The sequence below is a fragment of the Oreochromis niloticus genome, linkage group LG5, assembly GCF_001858045.2.
Source record: "Oreochromis niloticus isolate F11D_XX linkage group LG5, O_niloticus_UMD_NMBU, whole genome shotgun sequence".
In the NCBI taxonomy this organism is placed as follows: domain Eukaryota; kingdom Metazoa; phylum Chordata; class Actinopteri; order Cichliformes; family Cichlidae; genus Oreochromis; species Oreochromis niloticus.
Genome location: NC_031970.2, coordinates 5255867 through 5267681, shown reverse-complemented (window position 1 = coordinate 5267681; position 11815 = coordinate 5255867). Strand labels below are relative to the sequence as shown.

General features: G+C 40.8%; 1 protein-coding gene across 1 annotated transcript; it reads right to left on the bottom strand.

The window, feature by feature from the left end:
- Positions 1–352: 352 nt before the first annotated feature.
- pigu (phosphatidylinositol glycan anchor biosynthesis, class U) lies at positions 353–10742 on the bottom strand. Its single transcript, XM_003451845.5, has 12 exons — positions 10556–10742; positions 9077–9141; positions 8083–8142; positions 7204–7266; positions 6889–6998; positions 6264–6364; positions 5958–6055; positions 5625–5779; positions 4083–4226; positions 3823–3947; positions 3336–3478; positions 353–2896 (listed from the first exon to the last, which is right to left on the bottom strand). Exons 1-12 carry the CDS (start codon positions 10683–10685, stop codon positions 2783–2785), a joined length of 1308 nt encoding a protein of 435 aa, XP_003451893.1. The 5' UTR covers positions 10686–10742; the 3' UTR covers positions 353–2782.
- Positions 10743–11815: the final 1073 nt, after the last annotated feature.

The following is an 11815-nucleotide window of genomic DNA, read 5'->3' as shown; positions in this document are numbered from 1 at the left end:
ATCAGGACACTGAACTGAAGCCAAAAGATTAGAAAGCACCAGATAAAGTGGCTGCAGTTTTCTGCTGGGTACCAAGAATCCACAGATTATTGTAAAACTTACACTGGAGTCGCCTGAAGTGTTCTCTCTGCTTTGGGGAAACCCAAAGTCTCATTGTAGATTCCTTAACTGGTTTATTGGTTGAACTTTGAATATAAGCTGTCAGTATTTATTTTAGTCCAACGTGACTTTTGGGTGGAGGAGGATTCATTTGTATGACTTTTGTTTTTCAAATTTAGTAATCTGGCACCAAATCAGTGTGAGAAAACACCTCATTAAAACACCAGCATTGAGAAATAGAAGCAGACGAGTCTAAACCAGCACCCGGAGTTTATTAATCAACATTTATGACAATCACGGATTAAACGTAACATCGGCCCTTATAAACCCTGAACTTTAATCAAACTTGAACTCGTACATACGCGCAGTGTCAAAACAACACAAGAGCTCCTTTTTCACAAAACAAAATCTCTTAGCAAAGGTTTCAGTGCAGCAAATAAATACACCAAAAATGAATCATTGGCATTAAAACAGTTGCTATTTGCCCAAAACAAACAGACTGTTGTCATGTAACTGGGCAGTGAGTGGGTACAGTTCAGATACAAACACAGGATGTGTTTTTCATTTTTAATGTAACTGCATGTGTCCCGACATCTACTGAAAGCAAACATGGTTGTTCACAGGTGCCGATAAAATTATTTCATGTTACAACGGGAAATCATCAATGAGCAGAAAACAGAACAAAACTTTGATTTCATGTCTCAATTCCATCATACACGTGAGCTGAGTCTGAGTTTGTAGTGAAGTCACACCAGCAAAGTGACTGAATCAGTGTTTAAAGTCTCGCTGTGGTTGAATCTGGCTGCTGTTTGAAGAAAACCTTTGAACAAAAAAAACATATTCATTCATAAACTGAGTGCAGTTTCTCAGACACTCGTACCTGCTAATTAGTGCTTAGTACGGGCAGATATTAGTATTTCATTCACCAACACTGAAGCACACTTTTTGGATGGTCTGTACCAAAGCAGGTCAGATACCAAAATTAAAAATGCTCCACAAGGCACCAACAGCACAAACACAGTCAAAAGGTCCTGTTCAGACTCAGTTAGCAGAGGTGACGCCTGTAACTCTACCCGCCTGGGAGTGAAAGCAGCAACAGCATCAAAACTTTAAGCCAAACAAAAATTAAACAGACGAGTGATTAAAACTAAAAACACCTTTATGGAGGAAACTAGTTAGCCAAAACCATGTATGTACTTGTCTGTAAGCATTTTAACATGGGAGCCTATGGGGACTGACTCATTACAGCCAGACTCTAGTGGACATTAGAGGAACTGCAGGTTTTGGCACTTCTATGATATGTGATGCAAAACAAACATTGGATCTGAATTGCTGTATAATTTCCTGTAAGTATAAAATAGTAATTCTGTTTTTATGGAGTTAGTATGTATGTAACAAATACTGTTACAGAATTAGTGTGTAGAGTGGATTTGAGACACTGTCTAATGAAAAGGACGACTGCATGCACGCTTATCTGCTAAGACGTTCAGATTGATTCCACTCACACGTCAATACAGTAAATATAAAGGACAAAGATTGAAAATAAACAGCTGGTTTTAATTTTTAAATATAACTAATTACCCATTTGACACTTTTTTGCCTGTCTGTACCTTTATATTCACCAAACAGACATCCGAGTTCATTTTTTAATGTTCATTACAAATTTGATCTAAATAAATAACCTTGATGGCATGCAGAAATACGAGTAAAGCAGGGATTCATTTGGTGAATTATTTGGGGTTAAATATTAAAGTGGAAAACACGAGCTCACTGCAGCGCTTTAACTTGGTCCAAAACAACAACAAGAAGAAAGGCCCTTTACATTTCAGACTCCTCTTCGATATTTAAATCCACAACCAAAACCATCAGAAATATTTGGATCCATTATTATATGTGTTCTTCCTGGGACCGGTCTCCAACCCTCCACCAAAGCTTAATGATGATTATCTGTTTCTGCTCTCCAAACATGTCAAACTCAAGCAACTCAGTTGTCAACACATTCACTGCAGGCTTCGTTTCCCGCTCGGTAGTTGTTATTATCTGATGTTTGACAAACGCAGCTTCTTGTCAGAAAAACTTTCCAGTTTCTGATAAAAATCTCAGGTGACTTTAGATAAACGAGAACTGAAGAGCAGACTGTAAAAGGCAAACACTGTTAAACTGGTGAGAAACAAAAGGTTTCTAAGCTCTTAAAAATAGTTTTTACTTTCTCCTCTGACCACGACAGACGCCACTTTTAACAAAAAGGCAATTAGGAAAACACAAAACAACACAAAAGCGTGCACGTGGGCGAGAATGATCAAATAAAAGAGGTTTTTCCTTCAGCACAACAGTTGGTGCTTTAAAATAAAATCTGGAGCTGCAAGAACAACAAAGCATCAAAAAATAAACTTTTCCAGAGTGGCTTACAGGAAGAAACCACAGGTGGAGGTTACAGGTGGAGGTGAGGCCTCAGAATAAGCCACATGTCGACATCCCACACGTCTGTCATGTTGTATGTTGAAGTGCTGTTGTTTGCATGTGACGCTGTACCGTGCTCACGTTCTGCGTGTGCCGTTTTGATCTGTTTGAGGACCACGGGAGGTCTGAACGTCTTTTACCCTCCTTCAGTTTTTGTTTGTTCCCTCTGAGGATAAAAAGAAGACGAGTTTATTCCTCCCATCAGAGGAAACACGGGTGCGTTTTATTTGAGAATCAGCGTCGCCTCAGAGCCGTCCTTCCTCTTCAGGTACAGCCCATTGGTGAGGTGGTGCTCTCTCCTCAAGAAGGCGTAGAAATAATCTGACACCAGCAGGATCTGAAGGGGACATATATTTCTATCAGGACACCAATGCAGCGGTAAAACCTGAAGACCAAGTATACACAAATCTGAGGGTGCTTCTTGGCTCAAATGGGGACTTTTTGATTTGACTACACGTGCAAACATGACTGCATACATATATTTACCTCATAGACATCTGTGTATTTTCTGCTCAAGTTAATGAAACCACAACTTAAAAAACTAGTTATATATGTTTACTACTCTTATGACGAGGACTAAAGGGGGGTTGTATTCTTCTTACACCAAGATTTCCTTTACCACCTCTGAAAGAAGACTTGATATTGAAACAAAAAAAGCCAAAGTCTAAAAATGGATGAAACTTCATTTAACAGTGTTATTGCATTTATCTTTAAAACTAACTACATAAATAAACAGCATTAACTGTGCCCGCTGGCTCCCATGCACACCATCCTACCTGCGCCACGTTGAAGAGCAGAGTTATGGCGTAGTAGAAGTTGGAGTTGGCGCTGCCGGCGTAGATCCAGAGGTGCCAGAGAACCGGGAACAGAACCGAACAGGCCAGCAAGACACAGGACACCAGGAAGATGTTCCTCAGGACTGAACAGGAACAAAGACATATAATTACTCCTAAATCAAATAAAGAACATGAATAATGAAGCTTTAAGCTGCTACAAGAGAGAAATCAGGGCTAATTAACACTGAACACTGTAAGTAAATTCAGGGCTCAGATCTACAGTGTTTCAGAGACTTTGAGCTAATTGTTTGTATGATTTTTTACTCTCACTGATCAGCAGTGCTTCTGATCCCAGACGGCGTCAATTTAAGGTAAATATTCAAAACATTTTTTTTCATGTGATGATACTTTAACCAGGATCTGTAAGAACTGTAAGAACACAGACTCTGAGTGGAAATGTTGTGGGGGGGGGGGGTTCCCCACTCACATCTGTGCAGGTGACTCCAAACAGGAAGAAAGGCCAGGTAGAGTGCAACGTCTCCCACAGTAGGGTACGACTTAAAGATGGAGATCACAGCTAACTGCATGAACATCAGGAAGACGGGATGCTCCCTGCAGCACACACACGAACACAGATGATACATCATGGTGTGGTTTTACTCAGGTTTAGGTTATTAAACAGGAAAAAACACAGGACTGTGTCAACTTGGGAGGACAGGTAACGTGAGAATGAGGTGCTGGACTTACTTGAGTTTGATGGACAGAGGGATGGTGTAGAAGAAAACATTAATCTGGAAGACGCAGAGGAAGAAGAGGCGGAAATGTTCAAACATCTCGGCAAAGAAATACCAGAAGAGGCCGATGTTCGGAGTGAGGTCAGGAACCGAGAGACTGGAGGGAGAGAAAACAGTCACATTAGAGATGCAGACATAGTTACACAGAGTTTATTCTGTCTTCAAACATGACACGCACTCAGAGGAACTGAACACTAAAAATAAATAAGCTTCACGGCGCCCTCTGGTGGAGAAATTGTGCAATGAAAAAGTTGGAAGTTTCGCGCAAATATGGACAGTTTCTTCCTCCTGCTGATGCAACACCATAAGATATTTTCTCTTATGCATGGCAGCTCAGAGGTGCTGACACAGGTGCGTGTCTGATGCAATGCTTATGTGCAAGCAGTGCAGTTCATTATATCGCATTGCTAACAGTGGTTATCCTGTGCTGCCTCCTGCAGTCTATCCAGGCAGCTGGAGAGAGTTTATCTACTAAATTAGGCTAGATATACTTTAGAGGAGTGGTTCCTAAAGTGTGGGCCGGGTACCCCTTGTGGGCCGCTAAGGTACTGCAGCTGGACCACAGTAACAGAAATTCAGTTTGTATGTACAAGTATGCATGTCATCTATATATTTATAAAAATATATTTATATAAAAAGTGAATCAAAACTGGTCATAGGAGGTGGTTAGTTTGTGATATTACTCGTTACTCTGACCTAAATGTACTGCTCTTGTACTGAAGTGTGTGACCCAGTGGCAGGTGGGTCACACACCGGCCTTAACACTTTGCACACGACTGGGTAGCATTAACAATTTAAAACCAACAGCGTGTGTGCTTTATGTTTTTGCAGTAAAATTTTTGCGGAAACATGACTTTCTCTAACAATTTGTTTAGAGTGAAGATTTAAGATGAGCCCCGTGGGCCGCGGCACTCTTGAGTTCCTGCATGGCTGCTCTAGAGTATATCTGAAGTACGTTTTCCACGGTTGCCATTTCTAATTTACTGTGAAAAATATAATAACTTCATTCACCTAAAATTTTGCTGACAAATGCCAGAAATCCTCAAATCAACAAACCAATGAACTGATCAAATCTTAAAACCTCACATGAGAATTTATTTCAATACAGCAGAGACATTGAATTAAATCAAAGCCACGGTGCCTTCATTTTATGCCAATTTATGGCTTCCAGCTCCTCTCCTGCTCTCTTGGATGGTTCTTACTGCTGCTTTAGGTCAAGGTGCTCAACTTTGAAGAGCAGCTTTGATTTTGTCATTTCAAGCGTGCGAGAAACATCAAAGAGTCTCGGATGGCTTAAAGGGCAGCTGAGGCTTGAGATTTTACCACAGTCTACGACTGGCTGTCTGAGACATGAATAATCCCGAGTGAGGCCAAACTGACTCATTTTTAACTTTCTTATCATCAGCACTGTTGCCACAAACTCGGCAACGCGTGCCTGAGAGAAACTACATGAAGACAATGGTCCTCAGCCGCGCCGTTTCTTTTCTTTACTCACATGAAGCCGTAGACGGAGGGCAGGTAGTCCCAGGAGCCGAGCAGGAAAAAGGAGAGACAGATGAGGACAAACAAGCTGCCGAGGTACATGAAGAGATACTGCACGATGAACCACCAGAAGCTGACCCGACGGAAATTCACTGGGATGTACTGACGCTGGAAGAGCAGAGACAGAGACGTGGACAAGGACTCAAAAAAGTCATAAATCCCAGCAATGATGCTCGAAAGAACAGAAACAATCAAACAAAGGAAAAGATAAAAGAAAAATGAGAGCAGAGAGAAAGTAAAACATTTAAAAAAATGAAATATCTGCTTCCATTCATAGACGACAGACCTGCATAAAATACAGCATGGCAGGAGCGCACAGGGTGATGGGATAGATGGACTGATACGTGGCCAAGCAAAGGAATATGGCACTCAGTAAGACATTTCCTGAAAAAACAAAGAGAAGGCAATTTTTTTTTAGAATCTGATGAAACCACAGCAAACTTGTTAAAAACGACATTTAAATAAAAACAAAGTGATTCATGTTCCTCTGATGTAATTAAAAAAAAGCTTCAGCAGAGCCAACGAATGAGATCAACGGGAAACAGTCACTTCCTGCTCGGACACAAATATGAGACGAAGATCTGAAGCGTACCTTTTATTGTGGAGAGGAAGAAGAGGGCGAGGACGGCGTTGTTCAGGCCACAGGTCGACTTGGCGACACAGGATAAGATGGTGAACGGGTTCAGCAGGTAACTGTGAGAAAAGAAGAACAATTATTAGTAATTAAATAAGTAAATAAAACAAACTGAAAACAAAAAGGAGAATTTTCAGGAGATACAGTGTGTTGTCCGTTTTCTCTGGATTTTCTCAAACTTCACCTCAGAGCGTCACGGAGAAGGCGACGCGTTCTCCTCCACAAAGTGATAGTGAAATTTTACCAGTCGTCTGGATGAAGCTTTTCTTCACAGCTATTTTAAAGTTTTAAAGTTGTGAATGTTGACGTTGAGAAGCTAAAACGTAATTCTTATCAACCGGAAATGATCATTATTTTATAATATGGTCATTAATTCTATATGAATTCATTTTAGACCCAGAATTCAGTTCAATTTTATTTATACAGCATCAAATCACAACAACAGTCGCCTCAAGAATAAATAATAAACTAAGCAGCTGGAAGAGCCTGAGTGGTGACACCTTTGTGTTATTCAGGGTAAGAAGATGAAATTTAAGAAGCTGAATCTGGCAGGAGAGAATGCAGTATGAGTGATGGTACTTACAACATGGCTACTTTCAGAGGGATGTAGTACATTTCTTTGGGGCTTCTGATGAGCTCCAGAGAGTCCATGGGGTAGCGGTCGGCCTCCAAAGCAAACTTCTGCTTTCTGAACTGAAACAGCATCAAAGACAAGTCAAATATATCAAAAACAAAGAGATGCAGACACACAAAGCCCCAAACACAAAGGTCTCACACAGAATACGTGAGCTGAAGTTACTCCTGTTCATTATTAGAGACGGGGTTTGGGAATTTAGGCCAACCCTACTTCTCTACACATTTTTAAGTATTTAAACTGTGTATTGTGATGTGTTCTTACCACTTGTTTGTTGTACTCCTTCACTGCCATGTAAAGAGCCACAGCGGTGATCACGTCGGCCAGCTGACGAGACAGAAACGGTAAAATGAGATATGCCTGATTTAACATTTGCTGCATTTCCACTTCAAGGTGGTCTCACTCCTTCTCTGATGTCTGCTATTTTTAAGAAGCTCTGAGGGAAATCTGTTCTGACCCTGTACCTGGTCCTCTGTGATAAGAGCTGGGTGTCCTCCACTGTGCCCTCCACCCAAAAATCTCTATTTTATGGAAAGTAGCGAGAATGTTAATGTGGTGAACACGGTTCATGATAAGTGAAGATCGTATTAGTGTGGCCATGAAGCTGGAGACACTCTATTCAGGGCTGAATCTGGTCTCTCATATGTTACTGGGAATCACATTAAACCTTTGCATTAACGATGAATCCTGGTTTATGAATTCCTGTATAATCCTGTGGGCATCGAACATGAGAGGACAAGCACGCTCCTGGTGTCTCTGCTGATGCCTTTGGACTTCAAAACTGTGGACTGAGACTGAAACCTGCCGTTCAGGTTCTGGGTTGTACTCGGAGAACCAGCTCTCATCAACATCTGCCTCAACAAGGTTTGTGGGAGGCTTTACAATCAATTTGATCACATTTCAGATTTTAACCACCTTCTTCTTTAGGGGTTGTCACAATCATCTGCCTCCATGTCACCAGATCCCTAACATCCTCCTTCACTACATCTATGAATCTTCTCTGTGGCCTGGCAGCTCTTGTCCAACACGCATATTCCCTATCCATCCTCTGCACAAGTCCGCTCCACCTGAGCCGTCCCTCTCCAGTAATGAGACTGCCTCCACTACAAAATGCTTCAAAATGATGTTTTTATTCAGACTCACCATAAATGTGATCTCTGCGTAGTCCACCAAAAAGTGAAACATGTAGATGATGAGAGGAGTCTGAAAGGATCAGAGCAGAAGGAGAATTCAACATGAACATCTAAACATCAACATGCCTCATTTGTGGATTTTCTGCTGACTCAGATCTCAGTTGTAGAAATACACCATCTATGAGGTCCAAGCATGTAATGGAAAAATCAAGAACCAGGAGCAACTGAAACATCCGAGCATGTCTAAATAATTAAATAAGACATTTATTGTCCGTTTTCCACCAACACGGCACCCGAGCAGAGCAACTTCAGTGCTTTCTGAGAAACAGCTAAAGGTCTTTTTGGTGGAAATGCATGAAACTAGTTTTAGACTGAGCACCGGCACCTTGTTGGTGAAATGTGACATTCGAGAGGTGGTTTACAGATGCTACTCATCCTCCGAGTCTACCAACGGGCAGCCTTCTTTTGCTGATTGACTCTTGTGTTCTTTATTTAATACATTTTGTGTTTGTTGAAGTTAATTTTCTATCTCTGTGAACAAAGTTTGATGCGTTGACTTTTGGGCACCCCGATCTCGCTCTGGATGTTTTAGAGTATCGTGCCCTCCCCTCTTAGAAATCTTCGGTCCAGCCATGGCCCGACTCTGAGGAAGCCCCTCCTCCCTCAGAAGATCTGACTCTGACACTTTCACTTTGTTCTGATGATGCAGTTCTCACTATTACAATGCTGCTCAGTAAGCAAAGTTTTCACCTGGGTGTTACCTGAATGCTGCTTCAATGGAAATCTGACGTTTTGTAGAAAGAAGTTAAAGTTCCCTTCCACTGTGATGGTTCACCACGAAATGAGCAGAATCTGGAATGTTTCGTCTTTGTTTTCCAGACCATCTCCTTCTAATTTTCTGATTATTTTCAGGTTCATGTAACAAATATAACCTTCAATGTTCACACACACTTTGTAATAGGTGTGTGTGTGTGTGTGTGTGTGAGTGAGAGAGAGGGATTCACCTCATGGAAAACATCTCCAGAATATGGTGAAACTCCCAAATCAAGCAGAGCCAAACCTTCAACAACTGCAGAGAAACAGCAACAGAGAAACAGTTTTATTAAGACTGCTTGATTACAATAAAAATCACAACCACAATTATTTTGGTGACTATGGAAAATGTTTATTTTTGCATTTATGGAACTTCAACTTGGTGAATTTGGTCTGACATTTCGAGAGTGAAGCTACATTTTAAACCATTTTCACTCTATTCCACTATCATTAGAAGCCAAAATCATAAATGATGTTAAAATCTCCAACTTTTATTATTTTTTACCAGCACTGGGCTGTTATCTTTGAATGCCTCCTCTTGAAAGTAGCAGTTCCACAGCTTCCAGTTACAACTGCCTAATGAAAAATGCATGAAATGTTTCTGTGTGAGTCTCACAGCATGTTGGTCATGTTTTCTGTTTTACAGAAAAAGCTCAGATTGTCTGCAAACCTGCACCTCTGGCTCCTGTCAGGTACTGTGTCATCATATGCTAAATGGAAACTTAAACACTGTCCACTAACATTTCACAAATTCATCTAAAACAAAACCTTTGTCTGTGGTAACTAATGGAAAGCTGATATAAATATGTCAAATAATAAAGTCAAATCAGCGAGTGCCTCCCACTGTGAACCAGTTGATTTTTTTTGTACATTAATTATTTTCAGATATTTACTGGCCATCGAAGCACATGGGGTGGGGGTATGTGCATTTTCTCCATCACTTTGAGCCCTCATAACTCAACGATTACAGAAGAGGTAGTCAGTTGCTAAGGGTCAATTAACCAATTATTCATGGGGGTGTATATATATATTTTAGCCTGTTTGTATACTTTTGTCCAAATTAGGGTGTCTGCACAGTGGTGCAACTGTTAGCGCTATCACCTCACAGCAAGAAGGTCATGAAGGCAGGGGCCATGTGCCTGTTAGTGGTGATTTTAAATTGGCTGTAGCTGTGAAAATGAATTTTTAAACACTTGCTGATGTAACATTATACACACGTCAGCCAGATGTTTTACAGGTGTAACGTCTACGTTACTATGCGCAAATGACCCCGTGGAAACTAATGTGGATCACAGGAGGATTTAAAGGGGTCCACAAATACTATAGACTGTGCAGATCTTTGTTCAGCCGCTGGCAGAGACTCTGGTCGTCATTACTACTAGTGGTCGATGGATGTTTGACAGAGAAACAACCACTGAGCTCCATTCATTGGAAATAACAAAGAAACACTTGTTTAAATCTTCCCCTACAGAAAGTAAAAAGTATCCGCTGTTAGCTTAATGTCAGTAAAACATCATCAAGCTTTCTGAATTTGAATCTCAGCTGCTGATTTTCGCAGCTGAACCGGTTTGACCGAGTTACCGGATAACAGCACCGATGAGAGGGAGGTGAGGGGACCCGGACGTGAACCGACCGCAGCGGCTCCAAACCGCCGCTGGACCCGCGCTTACCTCTCTTCCAGGCGGTTATCGGCGACACCACCTCCACCCTCTCTGCAATCAGCTCCGCCAAACTGGACCGGAACAGAGCGGCACGGATCGTAACGGCCACAATCAACAGCAGAGTCAAGGGAGCCGCCATCTTGACAAGGAAGCGCTGTCCGCCCTGCGAGGTGCACGACGGGAAATGAAGTCTCCAAATGTGTAGGAAGGAGAGAAGGAACCACAAGTCCAGATAAATAAATAAATAAATAAATAAATGTACTCTAAAGCAAATGCTGGAAATTAAAGAAAAATTTATATAGAAATATGAATATCAAAAAAATAGACATACAGATAATGGGTGCATGTGTTATCTTTTTACATGTTTGCTTGATGTCAGCTGAGGATTCATTTTACATGTGAAACACACTCTGACAGACAGGACAAACACACAAAGCGGAACAATTGTTGTCCTATACTTGTTTTCATCCGGAGACTATTTGTGTTGGATCAAAACAAAAAGCCGTACACAGTGAGCCACTACGCTTCCGCTAACCGTGCGGTTATTTCAAAAACAAAATTGACTCTGTTAAAAAACATAAATTTACTTTTTTCTGATCAGGTTAGGGTTCATTAAAATAGCTTCACACAAAGAATACAATAGCAAGCATAAAAATGCCATCTGAAAATTCATCAACTGACATTTTGGGGTCAAAGATCTCAAACTTAAATGAGCTGTGGGCCACTGCTGGCACTGTCATCTCATCCGAGGGCCACTTTAGTTTTCAAGTGGTACAAAAACTAACAAACAAGAAAACACCCACAAATATCTTAGAAAATGTAGTGTTAATTTGTTCGTTTGGTTTTTTTTATTTCAAATATTGTATAAAAAGGCAAAACTGCAAACGTGAATGTATTTTTTCCCTCACTCTTCATTAACTGAAGCCTTTCATTGAACTACCAAATAAACAAATTGGTACTCTCTTTCTGGCCAGACACATGGCAGCACTTCTGCCATAATTTTGTTCATATTTGACAAAATAAAAATGCAGACATCAGTGTACACATTGGTTTTTGACTGCTAGTGAAAATTGTTAAATAACTCTCTCACTAAACCAACAAAACCAATCCCTCAACATGTTTGTACTCTCTGTTCATGTTGCCTTCATATTAAATCATTTTTAAATATATAAATATATATAAATAAATACGTTCAAGGGCCAAATTGCATTATAATTCTTCATGTCAACATATGGGCCCAAAGTAGATGTGACGTGGGTCACAAGTGGC

Coding starts and splice junctions, on each gene's coding strand:
- pigu (XM_003451845.5), bottom strand. CDS start 10,685: ATGGCGGCTCCCTTGACTCTGCTGTTGATTGTGGCCGTTACGATCCGT. Junction 8,143..9,076: donor CTGGAGATGTTTTCCATGAG/GTGAATCCCTCT, acceptor TGATCCTTTCAG/ACTCCTCTCATCATCTACAT. Junction 3,948..4,082: donor CCTCTGTCCATCAAACTCAA/GTAAGTCCAGCA, acceptor TGTGTGCTGCAG/GGAGCATCCCGTCTTCCTGA.